Source organism: Acromyrmex echinatior, chromosome 9 (assembly GCF_024713525.1).
Source record: "Acromyrmex echinatior isolate Ae372 chromosome 9, ASM2471352v2, whole genome shotgun sequence".
NCBI classification, from domain to species: Eukaryota; Metazoa; Arthropoda; class Insecta; order Hymenoptera; family Formicidae; genus Acromyrmex; species Acromyrmex echinatior.
Genome location: NC_141860.1, coordinates 3,063,713 through 3,082,272, shown reverse-complemented (window position 1 = coordinate 3,082,272; position 18,560 = coordinate 3,063,713). Strand labels below are relative to the sequence as shown.

The 18,560-nt window shown below is 31.8% G+C and overlaps 1 protein-coding gene across 6 annotated transcripts; it reads right to left on the bottom strand.

Moving 5' to 3' along the window:
• Positions 1–14: 14 nt before the first annotated feature.
• Med (Smad/Smad4 homolog Medea) lies at positions 15–18,458 on the bottom strand. Of its 6 annotated transcripts, none has more exons than XM_087409141.1 (12): positions 17,262–18,457; positions 16,377–16,586; positions 15,887–16,035; positions 14,976–15,255; positions 14,389–14,655; positions 12,539–12,676; positions 8,959–9,123; positions 8,624–8,797; positions 7,909–8,163; positions 7,558–7,839; positions 7,265–7,395; positions 15–6,953 (listed from the first exon to the last, which is right to left on the bottom strand). In XM_087409141.1, the coding sequence occupies exons 2-12, from the start codon at positions 16,441–16,443 to the stop codon at positions 6,873–6,875; spliced, it is 1,989 nt and encodes a 662-aa protein (XP_087265267.1). In that variant the 5' UTR covers positions 16,444–16,586; positions 17,262–18,457; the 3' UTR covers positions 15–6,872. The 6 variants fall into 6 exon arrangements, with proteins under 6 accessions (XP_087265267.1, XP_087265265.1, XP_011063062.2 ...); XM_087409139.1 differs by having other exon boundaries at positions 8,959–9,150; positions 17,262–18,455; XM_011064760.2 differs by having other exon boundaries at positions 8,959–9,153; positions 17,262–18,446.
• Between the last annotated feature and the right edge of the window lie 102 nt (positions 18,459–18,560).

Genomic DNA, 18,560 nt, shown 5'->3' with positions numbered 1-18,560 from the left:
TCAAAAGCGAGAAGTCATTTATAGAATATGTTTATTGAAAATGATCGTGTATAATGCGATGTATCTATAATGTACAACAACAAAATCAGATTCCGCGAAATACATTCATTCGAACTCCCTCATGTCTTCCTTCTACTTTTCTTTCTTTCTTTTTATGTCCCTCTTTCCTCGAAACAGCAATAGCATACTCACACTATATATTAATTATCCTAATTACAATTAATGCGTAATTAATTAATCTTCGTCATCACGCGGTACGACAATATCATCCCACACAAACACGAATAAATCTTATCTCAACAATCGCTCTAAAATTATTATCGCCGTATATGGTTATTATTAATTGTAATTGTTTTTTTTTTTTACTTTTTTCTCCCTTTGTCTTGTCCTCCGTTCCTTTTTTACAAATGTGCCCGAACGCTGTAGAAATTACTTAAAATATATCTGCATCGACGATAATCACAGATATTAATTTGTATCTATACTATAATAACGTCGTTCCTTTTCTCTTTTTTTCCTTCTCGCTCTTTACGCCATTCACAGATCGAACGTAGTCAGAATTTCGTGAAAATTCAAATCCAAATTACAACTCGCGATAAAATTCCACCTGCGTGTCATAAAATTGACGAATCCTTTATTAATGAAAATAATAATTAACGCAAGAATAATTATACATCTCGTACACGCGGGACGCTCCAAAAAGACACTCACGCGTTTGTTATTATTCTTCTCGATCGTTTATAAAGTTTTCAGAAAAAAATTTTCATCGACTTATTAATTCGACTTTCCGCTTAATCATTTAAACAACACAAAGGGTCATAGACGTAACTTAAGATTCGAGATGATCTTAAGCTTGAGATGTTATGAACCAATCAGAGGCCGGTATTCATAGTCGATTCTTATTTTAAGTAATGTTTTAAGTAGCTAATGCGGTCCTCTGATTGGTTCATAACATCTTAAGACTGTACTTAAGACGGTCTTAAATATAAGATCCGACTATAAATATGAATACCGACCAGAGAGTCGTATCAGTATCTTAAGATATTGCTTGAGATTGTTTTCAGATTAAGAACAGACTATGGATTTCGGCCAAAGTCTAAAATCGGAATATCTTTCAGATGCTTTGTCGCTTGACTTTGGACTTTGTGTTGTCTAAGCAGCTTTTTAATTTTCCGTTCGATTTCTCTTTCGGAACGCCCAGTGCGAGAAGAAATCGAAGAATCTCGTCGTATATTTTTTAACATTTCGTAACAATTGCAGCATTTCGGGAAGTATCTTTGGCTTAGACGCAGAACAGTTTGTGCCATTTGCTTTGAAGAAACGCAAGTAAGCAGAAAAAAGGTCTGTCTCACAGCGATCTTTTTGACGGAGGAGAACTTGTAACGAACGTCTCGCGGTTTTTCATCATTCAGAAGTTTTAGATTTCAAAGTTGAAGAATGGACAATATCATGCTAAACGGTCTCTAAATGATAAATGATAAAGCGAGTGAAAGAAATTCAATGCGAAAATAATTTAATCATGATCTTCTGGCGGCCAGATTTTGCAAAATCCTCTTGCATTTCAAAACTGCATTCGTCTGAAGGCAACATTCGCAAAATTCGTGAACTCGACAGTGGCAGTATTCCATGTATAAGTGGTTGTAATGAAACATGCTATGGGATCAACTTTTAGTATGTACTTAAGCCTCTTTGTTGAGAAACAATCTATTAATCATTTAGCATGTCGATGAGCTCTCTACAATCGTTAATTTTAGAGATTCTCATCTACTTATTCGCACATCGCGTGATTTTTCACTTTAATGCATGCGTTAAAAAATTCATGGCTTGTTTCAAGAGCTGCATTCTCTTTCTGCTTTTTCTACGCTACTAGGAAATTTCTAAGCACTAAGACAATGGGAGCAGAATTTGGTTTATCAGTAGAACCACGGAATTTGCAGGTTCGCAGAACCTTAGCAGCTTACTAGACTCCTACTTAAAATCCTTAGAGCCTCGGAGCCATTTCTGGATTTCTTAAAAATCCTTACAACTGTCAAAGTCTGAATCTCTTTTTTTTTTCGGCTTCTTAGACCTACGGATATTTCGAAATATTATGCTTCGCGATTGAATCTAAATTCTTAATTAGATCAGTGGTAGTTTAAGTTCTTATTAGATTCAAGGATGCTTAGTCTGGAGTTAAAAATACAGTCTTGTAAGAAGTCCTAAGTTTTATATCTCTTCTTATATGCACGAAAATGATGGCACATGTGTTTCTAGCTTGGCTTTGTAAGCAAGAATCTCTTGTCAATATACTTGAGCTGTGTGTACATTTCATTGGTCGATCAAAGGAAGGCATTGTGTACACCGATGCGTTCTGCGTTTACTGAATTATTTTTCCATTTGTAAATTCCTTGACGTACACGCAGACCTCCGTCAAGAGATCTATCATTGAGAAATATAATACAGTAATTGTCAGACATCTATGTAGCAACTTTTATGTATTATATATTCAGAATGCAAACTTCTTTTCGAACTTAGTTTAAACGGTAACGTTCAATCCTCGTCTCTTTCTCTCTCTTTCTCTTTCTTCATCTTAATTCTCGTGGAAAATTCATTCATTCACTCCACAATATTAAGGTTGAATTGCAAGAAATGATAATCGGTAAATACTATTGTGTATCGTAAATAAGTTTTAAATATTTCCCTCTGTTTTCACAAATGTGGAATTAATTAGAATAAAATATATATGCGGAAGATACAGGGTGATCCATTTAAATCATCTGAAATATTTCGCTTATTTTTGATAATATAAAAAAATGTTTTAAACGAAAGTAGAAGAGTTTCGAGGGGGACATATTTTGGTCATGTTGTTTTTTTTCTAGGTGGCGCTAAAAAGATATGAAGGTTACGTACACTTTTTTAAATCGAATTGTATGATTTTTTTTTAAACAATATAATTATTCTGCATATAAAAGTATTAAGGTAATACCAAAAAACCAATAGTTGATGAGATATTTTATACTTTATTCTTATAACTCGTAAACTATTAACTTTTTGATTATACTTTAATAAGAAAACAATTGCTTATTTAAAAAATTATCCATTTTGCATATATAATTTTTTAAAATTATTACGTATTTTCTTTACACCAACTGTTTTATCTCATTATTTTATAAAAGTATTAAGGTACGATTATAAAAAGTTAATAATTCACGAATTATGTAACATTTTATGTCAATATGTGCCAGAACAAAATGTAACATCTCGTCAACTATTGGTTTTTTGATATTACTACCTTAATACTTTTATATGCAGAATAATTAAAGGAATATCACATTGTGTAAAAAAAAAAGCATACAATTCCATTTAAAAAAATGGAGGTAACCTTCATATTTTTTTGGCGTCATCTAAAAAAAAAACAACATGACCAAAATACGTCCCCCTCGAAACCCTTCCACTTTCATTTGAAACATTTTTTTATATCATTAAAAATAAACTGTATTTCAGAGATATTTCAGATGGTTGATTTAAGTGGATCACCCTAGTATATGCACAAGGTGAACAAAAATATTGTTTCCGATCATTTTGAAGCACCTTGTACATGCATACCATTGAATTTGGTCGACTCTCTTTCCTTTTCTCTCTCTCTCTCTTTCTCTCTCTCATTCTTATATATGTATAATCACTCTATGTTATATCATCAAATATTATGTAAGAATATTTTGTACGACTATATTTTAATAAAATAGTTGGTAAACAGTAAGTATAATTATTCAACAAGTACTACGTTATTATAATAGTAATAACATCCAGCGGTTAATTGGTGGAGACTTATAACCGAAGAAAGAAATCCATACATATAAATAAAATTAAATCCGATTTACTGCTTTAATTTTTTTTCAGCGCAATGTGATAAAGATATAATAAATAACATATTATACGTAATATGTATATTTAAAACAGATTCTTAAATTCTTTCACATTTCTCCATTTCAAATTGAATTTATAAATTGTGTTCTCAGATCTTCTTTGATTCTAAAATTGTTTAAAAACATTTGTTATGCTTCAAGTTGTACATGTTATTTTTTGCATAATTCATTGTCTCCTCCAATAACCGCAATAATGATAATAATAATAATAATAATAATCAATATAATAACTAAGAAATTAAAAGATTTTATTCCATGAAACGAAGAAATAAAAAAGATGAACAAGTATACTCATTATAGAAAACTTCAAGATTTCTATATATAAAATAGTTTTTGGTTATAAACTGTAAAACAGATAATAAACAAGTTACCCATTCATAATAAACAAATAATTCTAACGCCACTGTAAAATTTCTGCCAATATAATCGCTACACTCTCTCTCTCTCTCTCTCTCTCTCTCTCTCTCTCTCTCTCTCTCTCTCTCTCTGTCTATATATATATATATATATATATATATATATATAAATAAATTGTGATAAATATATTTTCTAATTGTAAGTATGATCTTTTCACAACTCAAAAAAATAAATGTGATATCATGATATTTCTTCCATGCGAATTTAAATACAAAAATTTATTCCTTGCGAAAGATTATAATTGTGTGTATGCGTGAGTCCTTATGAACTATCTATGCTTGCTACTTGGCAGAAATGTATTACTGTGTCTTTAGAGAAAATTTCCCTACTGTATACACGTGCATAAAGATAATTCTTATATCCTAGGACTCTTACGTCTTCGGATCTCTAAATCCTTAGACTTCAAGATTCCTGGTTCTGAGATCCCTGGTGTCTCAAATCTTTAGATTCCTAGATTCTTGAACGTTTATGTTAAAATTTTCAGATTACTAAATTACTAAATTATAAAACTAAATTATATTAAGATAATTACTAAATTTCATCAGAAAATTAGAAATCAACATCAATGTTTCTACTTCGGCAATTAATAAACTTTAAAAATTATATATGAATTCATCATTCTTTTCTTGAAAATTAAAAAAAGTTTTAATATAATATAAAACGGTTTTGAGAATAAATAAAATTATTTAATCAAGAAGTATAAAAGCCAACGCTAGTTCAAATTGTAATTTGAATTAATATTGTGACTTTTATGCTTCTTAATTAAGTAATTTAATTGTAATATATTCTTTTATCTCATGTTCACAAATTCAGGAATCCAAAAAAGCAAGACTCTTCTTGTCCGATATAAATGTTGAGCTTAACATTTGCAGTAAGTAATAAATGTAGACAGTAGAGTTCAGTTATCTTATAAAGCTAATCTCAAAGAACAGGGTCGTGACTATGTAATGGTTCCGAAACTGGTATCACTGTGAGCTTAACGGACTGCGCGTCACCGAGGAAATTTCTCCACCGTGCGCCTAGTAAAATAGAAGACTGTAATTCTATTTTTTTCTGTAGTTTTTCCTCTCTTGATGAAACGCGTCATGTCGCCTTTCTCCGTAAAAAATTACATCTTGTAAATAAAAATAACGTTTCTTTCACTTTTGTACGTTGGTAGTAGTGCAAGGCCGTGGCACATATTTTATCCTACAGCAGGAGTTCTCAAACCAGTGAAAAACCAAAGCGAAGAGGAGAATAAAAAAGGGAACAATGTTTTTTTTCTCATCGAAAACATTATCGGATCTCTAAAATTAAACTTTTAATTATTTGATCTAATTAATTTTTCTAAAAAAATTGTATTTTTACCAGATTACATACTAAATAAAATGGATGAAATATCCATACGTTTAAATTCAAGATGTATACAAAAAATGCAAGTTTGGATTTGAAAAATTAGGATGACTTTATGGTTCGAGACATAAAGTATTAACATTATGTTATCACAAAGAACATTAAAATAAAACAACTTGAATTTTTTCAGTATGGAAGGTCTATAGTAAAAATATTATAATAAACATAATATATTCGGGAAAAAATGTTTTATATATAATTATATAAAAATATATATAATTGTATATACATAAATGAATTTATATATGTACTTTATATATCTATAATTATAAAGAATTATACATAATATAAATATACATATTATAAATAATATATTCATTTATACTCAAATATATAAAATTATATATAATTTTATGTAAAATATTTTTTTCCGGTATATGATAAATACATAAACATATATGAAAAATGTTTTTCAATCCCTTTATATGATCAGCCAAGAAACAATAATAATAAAAAGAATAAAACCAAATTATGTTTTGCTCGCAATGAATATTACATAAACAACTATTAAATAAAGTTTCACGATGCATATAAAAAAAATTAATAAACAGTTTCTGGTTTAATAATTTCCATTGATATTTTTCTCACTTATCTATAAAAAAATTCTGGGACATAATAATACAAAAATAATTAAAGGACCTACCACATGTAAATTTCGATATAATACTAAATCATTTATATGTGATAATTAACGCTCGCGTATGTCTTTCCCTTCTTCTCTTCAATTGTCTAAAAATTCTATTTTTTTATTTGCAGATGAGTTACATTATGCACATTCTATGATAAAAAAAATATGCATATGCAAAATGTATAGAATTTTAGATTATACTATATATATTATATATATATATATATAGATAATTTTATCTGCAACATGAACATCGAAAAGTTTGAGAACTCCTGTCCTACACAGTTATTATATCACGAGTCGTTAAATATATAAATAGCTTTCGCAAGATCTCTTCCCCGAGCTCCCCAGCCGAATTTCGCGTTTCAATCGTTTGATCATACGTCTGATGAATTTGGTCCATCCGGTGTGTCCACTCGCGTTCTCAAGCCGAAATTACTTGTATGATTGTTCAAACGACGTATGTTACGCACTCGACTTTAGCAACAACATAGCTCTTTTTACATGTCTCATAACTCGAATCGATGGAATTATTCGATTGCTCGTGGTCCATCGATGGGCATTGTATGCAACACTTCATCCAGCAATTGAAGCGCTCTGTGTAAATGCACCTGGAAAATAAATGAAATAATATTGAAAATAGAATATTACGATGTGTAAAATGATATAACAATTGATAAATTAATATAAATAAATGATAATTTGACTCTGATTTAAATGTATAACCCTTCATACGTTTATTTTTGAATTTAAAAATAATGTAAGCAAAAATTTAATAAATTCCTATATATTACACTTTCAAAATATATATTATACTTTTTATTTATTAAATCTACTACTTAATCGTACTAGTTTTTGCATTTTCTTTTAAAAAAAGAATTTCTGATTAAAGAGATTCGCAAAGTAAAATTACGAAATATACCTCAATCCAGCATGGTGTTTCTTTTATACTTTGTCGCGGATAATCTGGACCCCATCCCTTAACAAAACTCAAACGCAGGATACAAAGTCTACGTAAATCGTCGACTCCAATCCCTGCAGCTGCGCTGAGACCTGAATAATAATTGTGTTTTATACACTATTGTATACACTATTGTGAGTGTATTAAAATGTATTTTCTTAATAAAATAAATATATTTTATTTATGTGCTAAACTATATTTATAATTTAATTAAGTTATTAAAAACGTGTTATTGATAGCTGCTCGGTTCTTACTTTTGGTGATAGGTGCTCCGTGTGTGAGATGGCCTGCAACAGCTGCAGCTTGCGCTGCTGCAGCGGCTTGAGCAGTGGCGGCTTGGCCTCGCATCTGTTTGTGGCACTGCCTTAAATCGAAGACTTTAATGTACGCCGAGGGATAGATTTTATGTACTGCGTCACCAGGTGCTCGGCCTGCCTCTCTATCCAAATAATAAGACTGTACAAAGACGCTGTGTTCACTCTGGCATCTTAACCAAACATCACCTTCACCCCTCAAATCCAATACAACGCCCTTCCCTAAAATATTTTGTTTTAATCAAGGATTTATAATATTTTCTAGAAAACTCTCAATTGAATTATAATTACCTATATGAAGACGTGCTCGTTCGCTCTGTTCTGTTCTGTGCACATTGCTCAAGGCACCTAAGCAGAATCTGTTTCCACCACTAGGATCTACGTAGCCGTCCACGGTGACTGTGGGACAACCACTACTGACTTTGAATGTTTCTCCGACTTGGATGTCCAATTCGAAGTAACCAACGGAACACCAATATTCTGGTGCTGGTTGCGTAGAGAGCAATCCTCCAATGTTTCCACTGACATCATTTCCATGGCCTCCCCCTGTTTCATTGAAGTATTAGATTCAATGTAAAGTTATGTCGTTAAATTACATAGTTTAGAAAACAAGAATAGAAAGAACAATTCATTATTGTAATAACCATAGTAACAAATTAATTATTAATTAGATTTTAATAAATTAAAATCAATCATAAAAGGTTATATAAAAGATTATATAAAGAGTTAAACGACATAACATATAAAATAATTAAAATTAATTATTTAAACTGAGTCTTTAACAATTAATTATTAATTGTATTGCGATCTGAATGAAGACTAGAATGAAATTAAAACTGGTTACGTATTTTGAGACATTTTGTCACGTCAAGTGTGTCTTATCATATTAGATTAGTATTTCTCAACATTCATTTTGTGTGTTCATTTAAGGCCCTTCATATAATTAAAAAAAAAAATGATTTGTCTAAAAAGGAAATTTTTCTTTGGATTAATGTAATTAACTTACAATATGATGTCGTATGAAGATGTCGAGGGTCAGGTGGTTGCATACTTTGAGTATATGTGAGAGTATTGGCCCCAGTCCATTGTGGCGCACCGGAATTGTACGGGGTTGTACCCACGGGAAAACCATTTGGATGGTGAAGATGAACAGGTGACACAGGAGAACTTTGCCCTTCACCTATTCAATCCAATGGAAATAAATTCATATATTAAGAATATTAAAGTACTTTTGTGTTAAAAATGCTAGAAGGGAAATTTAGATCTTTGGAATTTGCATTTAGTAGTAGAATATAGTCACTTTTGCTAGTTTGAGTAAAATGTTTGTAAAAAATCTGTTACCCAAAGAAGCCGCTAACGCGTCAACTGTAGGAGGTTGATTGATATCCTGCGGGGGTGTTGTAGTGTTGTAGAACGTGTCGGCGGTTGATTGTCCTTGCGCGGGACTCAGAATCTGCGCACCAGACGTTCCGCTTGACGCTGAATTCAACGACTGTTGCTGGCTACCTACGGTGTGACTCATTGGATGTACTACTGCTGCAAAATCAAAATTCATACACGATGCAGGCAACATAAAATATTAAAACGCAACGAACATGGCCCTCGCTATAGTTGCTCTGAAACTGTTGCGTGAATCGGCGTTTCCCAAAATATTTATTCTAAATATATTTTATATTCTAAACGTTTTAATAATTGATTTTCGGTCATTGCAGAACTAACTAGCTTTCAAATTTCAGAAATCTTAGATTCTTCTAAAATTAGAATTTTATTTTAATACATAATAAAAACGAACGTGATTTATGAACCAAAAAGAAGAGCATAAAAACCACCGCACAAGATATTGTTTGTGATATTTAATTATCATTACATTAATAAAACATTAGACGTTTTGGCCACAATCTGGTCACCTTCAGTAAATTCACAATATTCTTAAAACGCAGAATTACATATAGCTAACATTAAATTCAACCGTCCTGTAATATAACTATGTATAAACGTGTTCTTTCATCATGTGAAGATGCCTCGTACAAAAATGTTGCAACGCCAATTATCATATTACAAAATATGTAGAACAAGAATTTCCAGATTCTAATTTAAAATTAACCTATCTTCTAGTCGAAATATATGAGAATAGAATCGTTTTACAGAAAAAAAATGATGAATCTCAAGTATATCTTTTATACAGATGGAAATTTGTCGTTGTGATCTTATGTGTTATTATTTATCATATCATATATGTTACCACTATTTATATATATGTATCAAAAGTTTGGATTGTTCTAGAATTATTTATTAAGTGTGAGAGAGAGATCTTTCTTAAGAAAAGAATGGTGAAAATTACATAGGGAAAATGTATGAGATTCTCAATGATCAGAGTACATATAGTTTAATAAATAAAGATCCCACTAACAAAATTACAACAGAAATTAGTAACTTACTAAAAAATTGGAAAAACAAGGGGTACATTGATCTAAACATATACAAAAAATTGTATTATATGTATCGGACGGCGAACTTCCGAATTCTTATGGACTGCCAAAAATTCATAAGGAAGGTCCGCTAAGATTGATAGTTAGCTGCATAAACAGTGCTTTTATTTGACGACCTTAAAAGATATTATAGATAATAATAATAAAAATAATTTCAGTTATGTAAAAAACAGTTTTGATATTATAAATAAACTCAATGGAAAGGTAATCGATAAAAACTTCAGTATTATATCATTTGACGTGGTCTCGATGTATACGAACATTCCGACCGATTTAGTATTAAAGAATATTGAACGTAGGTGGAACTTAATCGAAAACAAGATTTCGATTCCTTTACATGAGTTTATCAAAGCAATTATGATTATAATTAACTCTACATTTTTTAAATTCGACAAAAAAATATTTAGACAGATTTTTGGCATGCCAATGGGCTCTCCATTGTCCCCTATATTAGCGAATATTGTTCTACAAGACTTAGAACAAGAAATTATTACTACTAATAATGTTATCTCGTCTTTTTATTTCCGTTATGTTGATGACATTGTATTAGTGGTGCATAAAGACAAAGAGGAGAATGTTCTGGAATTGTTTAATTCATATCATGAAAAGCTAAGATTCACAGTTGACTTTGGCGATGAATATGGCATTAATTTTTTAGATGTTAAACTAATGAGACAAGGAAGAATCATCTTCGATATTTATAAAAAACTTACTAATTTAGGGAGATATTTAAATTATTTTTCGAATCATCCGTTAGTACACAAAAGGGGCGTAATCATAAATTAGATAGAATATTGCTTTTATCCCATCTAAAATTTCAAGAAAAAAACATCTCTGATTTAATTCACACTCTGTTAATGAATGGTTATCCTCTTAAATTCATCTTTTCAACAATAAAAAATAGAATTAAAACTTTAGAAAGTAGATCTAATTTAGATAAAAATGGTGAGCACAATAATAACGAAAGTGACTCTAATTCTAATTTAAAGAAAAAGTTTTTCATAATACCATATTTAAATAAAATATCGAAAAATTCAAAAAACTATCACATATTTAGGGCTTTAATATCGCTTGCAAACCTATAAATAAAATGAAAAGATTTATAAAAACTGGAAAAGATCCTTTGCGTAAAGAGGATCACCGTGGAGTGATTTATAAAATTAATTGTTTAAATTGTGAGTCTTCTTATTTATTTATGCTTCTATCTTATTTATGTTGGCCAAACAAAAAGGAAATTAAAAACTCGAATAAAAGAACATAGAACTGACATAAGAAGATTCACTTCGAAGATGTCAGTGATTTCGCGTCACCAGTTGAATGAGATGCATGAATTGGATTGGAATAATATCAGAATTTTAGACACAGAACAATCATTAATAAAAAGAAGAATCTCTGAAATGACAAAAGCCAAATAAGTAGTATCAATGAGCAAAGTAACATTGAAGATTTACCCGATGTTTATCTGCTTTTTCTTAAGAAAGATCTCTCTCACACTTAATAAATAATTCTAGAACAATCCAAACTTTTGATACATATATATAAATAGTGGTAACATATATGATATGATAAATAATAACACATAACGTCACAACGACAAATTTCTATCTGTGTAAAGGATATACTTGAGATTCATCATTTTTTTTCTGTAAAACAGGTAACGATTCTATTCTCATATATTTCGACTAGAAGATAGGTAAATTAGAATCTGGAAATTCTTGTTCTACATATTTCGTAATATGATAATTGGCGTTGCAACATTTTTGTACGAGACACCTTCACATGATGAAAGAACACGTTTATACATAGTTATATTACAGGACGGTTGAATTTAATATTAGCTAAATGTAATTCTGTGTTTTAAGAATAAACTTGAATTTACTGAAGATGGCCAGATTGTAGCCGAAACGTCTAATGTTTTATTAATGTAATGATAATTAAATATCATAAATAATATCTTGTGCGATGGTTTTTATGCTTTTCTTTTCATAAATTTTATTTTAATTTGAAATTTTTTCATATAGCACTAAAAATCTCCAAGAGACATCTTAAAAATATCCAAAGGACGTTCTTAGGATGTCTCTCGGATAAAGTTGGCTGTATAGGTTACAGTGATTTAAACATTATAGCCTGATATTGTAACGAATGTGTTACCCATCTTTGAATTCAGGATTGATTCATGATTGGATGCCATTTCAGATATATCTTGCGTTTTCTATGAAATAAATTCAAAGATTGTCTTTCGCACAATTGCTTCGTAATTACTCCATCTTTTATGAAGCGCTACTTTTATGAAATGCGATTTAATTTGGGAAATTCTGATTCGATTTTAAGAATCACGAAAAATGCACACTGGCAACATTGAGCGATGGCTAATCAGCGACATATAATTGAAAGCACCTTAAATAAATAGCTGTGTACAATGAAATACGTACGATGATGCATGTTACGGCTTGCCGAGTGATGAGGCGTGGGTATCCAGGTTTGTCTGGGGCAATTATTGTCGTCCAGTTTAGCATGGGGATTACCATTATTGCCGCCCCCACCGGCGCTAAACATACCCTCAGTACTAGCTGTGCCGAACAATCAGAAGGAAAAGAAAACAATGAAGCCAAAACAAAAATTGTATTACGCAACAAAAGAGAAATTTGCGAAGCGTATTCTTGCCTACTAAATCTACATTCGATAGCAATAAACGAAAGCGGCTGGCTCGTTAGCGCAATCATTTTAATAATTAACAATCATATCGAGCGCGTCGAATTCAATAGCATGTTTATTTTTAGCACAGTTGGATGGTATCTGCATAAATTTTCCTGAAACGTAACCATCACATGCCAAATTTGCGACTTGTCGGTTTAATGACTTATTAACATTCTTATATTTAGATAAAAAGATGTGTCCATTATGTTAATATGGGTAAATATTGACAATAACGGAAGCAACTCCGATGACTTTGACCTTGACATATGTTGTCAAGGTCATAACCCTGAGTAACCTCCAACGGATTTTAGCCATCGCTCGTCCTTCGTTAAAAAGTTATCACAAAAAAGTTTAAAAAAAAACAATTTATTTCTATTTTATACAATATTAAAAGCTATTCTATATCCTTCTTTGCTTACGTATAATGACTTTTTACGCAAAGCAGCTCTCACTCCACCTTCTGCCCCTTCATGCTTTAACAATAATGGAAAGTTTGAAAAAATAATGTTTTATTTCTACTATATATATATATATACACAACAATAAATACTATATGAAATATAGGATATTTAATAATAATAAATCATCACTTGTACTAATCTATTGAGAAATAGCAACTGTATGCTTACAATTTGAAGAAACTGCCTAAGGCAGATGTTTGACCAATCAGAATAAAAAGAGCCAAAATTTCTTTGTTGGTGAAATTTCAATCTTTCAATCTTCAATCTCATTCTTGAATGCGTAGTCTGATTCCGGCCAAAGATTGCGCGATCAAAATTTGTAAATACAAACGATATCCACCAAAATAAATGAGCAATGTAATCATGTCGAATAGTACATTAAGAATTTCTAGACAGGGAGGGGAATGAGGCAAAAGTCACTCCGTGTCGAAACTTATATGGACTTGTTTGTAAAGAAATGAATTTGTTTGTAAAGTAGTAAATTTGTGTTTTTAAAGCAGTGACTTAGTGTTTTTACAAAGTCATTTTTAAAAACAAAAAAGGAAGTCACTTCGCGTAGGAGTCGTCTCCAAGCAGGGAAGGGGGGAAGGAGGGGGGGGGAGATAAATTGAAACATTTTTCAGAAATACTCAGAAATATTCGAAAAGTTTAATAGTACATAATAACCTAATCCTACCATGTACAGTAAATACTATTTTAAACTTTCATTTACATTTAATGGATATATATCTAATGGTACATGGATTAGGGCTAAGTTATTATACCTATTAAATGTAAACGAAAATATAAAATAGTATTTAATATTGTTATATGTACAGTAGAAATAAAACATTATTTTTAAAACTTTTTTTGTTAATAACTTTTTAACGAAGGATGGCTAAAACCTGTTGAGAAGGTTACAAGGTCATGACCTTGACATATGTTAAGATCAAGATCATCGAAGCTATTTCCGTTATTGTCAATATTTACCTTAATATGTTGCACTGATTCATCGAGATACATTACTATCTAATTACCAGACATTAATTACAAACAGACACCGTATAAAGCCAATTGATGAAAATTTTTGATAAAGTAGAAGTAGTTCACAAAATGAAAAGATACAATAGCAACATTCAACTTACTTGAGTTAGGCGGTGGTAAACCCGGTATAAAGCCTTGTTGAGCTTGTTGTGCATTGTTCGAGGCAGTTGACTGAGCCGGCGGATGATGCTGAATCGTTTGATTCATTTCGCCGTCCACGTCCATCGCGGATCCGACTGCGGCAGCGGCTGCCGCAGCAGCCGTGCCGCCGCCGCCGACGGTATATTCGTCCTTAACTAGTCTTCCACCGGGACCGACACCCACACCAGATTGCAATGTCAGGCCGGATAGGTCTGTAAAGAACGGGTCTGTGCGGGGGAAACCAACCCATTCCATCAAGACACCAAGAAGACCACAACAATCAATGATTTTTTTCGCTCTAATATTCTGTATTTGTTAACCCCAGGATGCACAATTTATACTTATTTCGTTGAATAATTACGATCGGAAATGATAGAATTAAGCTTAATCGAGCGTTTTCCATGTCAATAATAAAGGCAAAAATAAGAAAAGAAGGGGAAAGAGAAATTAAGTTTTAAAAAAAAGAAAGAAATATCATATGCATACATAAAATACAAATACTGTGTTAAAAATAAAATCTAAAGCAAGATTACATGTCGCAACATACCTATGCCCGGAGATACCACTCGCTCATAGTGATAGGGATTCACGCATACGGAATCGCATTTCAAGTCAAAAGCAAACTGACAGTATTTCACATGTTTCAGTTCATTTTTGTGCAAATCCGGCCATCTCCAAATGCGAGCATAGATCACATGAGGAAAACCTTTTCGTCCTGCTACTTGCAACCTACCATCCAAAGTTCTTTGGATGGTGACACATTTGCTTGGATGTGCGCCATTAGTAGTTATCGCAGTGATCAAACTATCTAATTCATCACGTTTTTCCTGTTGAGCAAATTGTACGCATCGTAAATTAATCTTTATAAGTAGACATCAGATTCTTTCTCAATTTCATACTTTTTTTAGAAAGCATTGGAAATTAACATAAAAATAGAAATTTGTCTCATTAAAAAAGCACATTCTAAAAATGCATATTTATTTGTGCATATTTGTGCGAATTTCTGTATTTTGTGCATGTCAAAAAATATCTGCATAAAATCTAATATTTATTTACAAACTGCGTTCTGTTATTCGCTGGAAATATACGTAACTATAGATTTTTAGTATTCCCAATAAATAATGCAGCCACAGTTTTGAAATATAATAGAAAAGCGGTTACAAACTGTCGAATGATAACCAAAAGTAAAAATGAGAATCAGCTGTCTTCACAAAATAAATTCACTTGACGTAACACTCATAGAATCATTTCATCCTTGTTGTCTATTCAAATATTAAACAAGGATAAATAATATTCGCGAGTATTATAAGCGTCAAATGGAACGTATCCTATGAAATAAGACAATAGAAAATAATTTAAAAATTAGCAAAAATAAAGATATTAGCACAATAGAAGATTTTTTTTAAAACAATATTACATAATATTAATGACATAGAGATATGCATATATGGGATTTACTTTGAGTTTCTTCACAAGAGATTCGATTGCTCGTTTGCTGAAGCCTTCGCTTTCACCACCTTGACGATGACACATCAATGAATGCACAATACTTAAGCAGGCATCTGCGCTGGTTGGAGCGCTAGGCGCTATTCCAGTCATCTCTCTCACTGCATTAAAAAAAAATAAAAAATAAGTAAAAAATAAAATTAGTAAAATCACACAATAAAATTCTTTATTTTATTTTAATAATTTAAAATACAATAATCTCATTTTAAACATATCTTTTTCCAAGTGTATATGAAATAAAATTATTAAAGTTGAAATAATCAAAATCAAAGATATTAAAAACTTAACTATTTAATCTTTAATCAATTAATTTTATTCAATAGCTGATTATTAGAGAGAAATATAAATTCCTCGAAACACAAATAAAATATCAATGATAAGAGATAATGACTAATACAAGTATCACATTCAAATATACTATGATTATCACTGTGATATTTACACTCTGGATTTGGTTGCATGGGGGGCGAGGGATATAAATGACTTCCCCCGCCCGCCAATCCAACCATCTCGGTGAAAGCCGTGATGGACGATGTCGCGTTCCTTCCCACAAATCACTGATTTTTCCTTTGGACTTGGTATAGTCCAATCTTTCACATTCTACCATCTAATGGTTCGCATCCGTATGCCATGTATCATAACAGTTGCTTTTCTGTAAATAATATTAGTTATATTTTTTTATGAAAACACTATATCCATGCTTTATATCTCAATCACAGTTTTATGCTTGTTTCTATCAATGTAAATTAATCTTTTTAATCTTAGTCTGACTTATTCTTTATCTTTGTCTAATTCTAGAGAAAGATAAAGAATAAGTTGAACCGCGATTAAATCTACATTACTAGAAACCAACAGTAAGATATTAATTCATTTCATTTGTCGTACAACAAAGTTTTTCAAACGAATTGATTACAGGAAAGTCTTTAAGTTCTTTAATCTCCAAAAATTTTCTATGTTGTAGCCAATTAATACGCTTAAAAAATATGTCGACAAATAAAATAGTACAGAAAAAGACTACAGATAAAGACAATAATTACTCCACTTTGAAATAGTAGATATGAAAAAAAACAAATTCATTTAGCTAATATCAACAAATTAGGCCATATCAGTTCAATGAATTATCTATTCTTGATGTGTCTCCAATAATCATTAACAATTGTCGTCGATAACATACCAAGAGCAAACCTTTGTTTATCTAACATCACAATGACATTTGAATATCCGTCAACAATTTATTATCGAATATATGTGTAACGATAAGAATTATCGAAATTGCTAGCGTAAATCATTCCAGCAAAACGGCTGGAGGCAACGCGACGGAACTTACGTCCGGGACAAGGCCGGGTCGAACACGTAGCGGTCGACAAGAGGTCAGGATGATACACGCGGGCAGCATGCACGAGAGACGATCATTCACGGGACAGTTTTCGCGCTCACACTCCGAAATGAACGTCGACGGGCGACGCGCGATGACAGCTGCGCGCGGGGAGACGCTCGTTGCGACGTCGGTGGCCGAGCGTTGTCGTCGTCGTCGTCGTCGTCGTCGTTGAGCGGATTCACGGCACGGCGTGTGACGGCGTGGCGCGGCACAATTTTACGCAGCACGACGACACTTCTTACTCACAGATTAATCGCCGGGCGCAATGCGCGCAGTTACACCGGTAGAGTGCGGGATTTACTCGCAACGGATCGCTAAGCGTTGTTCCGTCGCATAGGTTAGCGCATCAATAATACATGTCTGCGGGGCGCGGATGATGTCGCCGTGAACAGTCAACAGTGCGGCCAAGATCAGTGGCGAGAATGCCGCGATTCTTAAGGTGGATTTATACTGCAAATTGCACGAACACGAGCTGCGATTGGCAGCTCTGCTCGAGCGCTCCTTCTCTGGTCTCATTGGAAACTGCGAGTTGGAACTGTTGGAAGTTGGACCTGAATGGAGAGAAGAAATCTGTGAGTTTCACCAATGTCGAGCTTAATCTTGATTAACTATCAATTGATCGATTCTATTAAACAGAAAACACGATTGGTCAGTCAACGACCGATTAAGCTAATTGACATTGGTGAAACTGACTCTGAGAGAATTTGGTCGTTTTTACGTTTCGTATGCCAGTTGCACTTTCGGCACTTAAAGTAAGATAGGTACATATTCTTGCTCGCGAAAGGAAGTAGAAAGAAAAAATACAGTGTAAAAAGTGCAATTTAGATGAACGTTGAGTAGATGTTGCTAAATTAAGATTTGTATTAAACAAAATTTGTAGTATCAGAAAAATCAATGTTGTAGGATTTCAAAGATCAGACGAGTTAATTATATTGGTTACTTTTTCCATTTCGTTTGAACTTCAATCTGAAAAATAGCATTGCTAATATAATTTTACAAAAATGTTAACATTAGAGTATATAATATTAACTTCTAAATTCTAATTTATATAGAATATATCTATATGTTGCATTTTACATACATGATGTAATTAAATGAGAATAATTTTCTATTATTATTCTTATGAAAAATAGCAATTAATAAAATATATGGATATATGATACTGTATTATTATATAATTTCATTTTGATCTTACGTAATAAAAAGATAATTTAAAAAATATGATGTGTTTCATGTCTTTCAGTTTAA

What these genes read in the sequence shown, in the direction of transcription:
- Med (XM_011064760.2), bottom strand. Translation starts at nt 16,443, where the DNA reads ATGGTTGGATTGGCGGGCGGGGGAAGTCATTTATATCCCTCGCCCCCC. An exon ending in CATGCAACCAAATCCAGAGT is followed by an intron (nt 16,036 to 16,376) that starts GTAAATATCACA and finishes TTTTTAATGCAG; the next exon opens with TGAGAGAGATGACTGGAATA. An exon ending in TTTACCACCGCCTAACTCAA is followed by an intron (nt 12,677 to 14,388) that starts GTAAGTTGAATG and finishes TGTTCGGCACAG; the next exon opens with CTAGTACTGAGGGTATGTTT.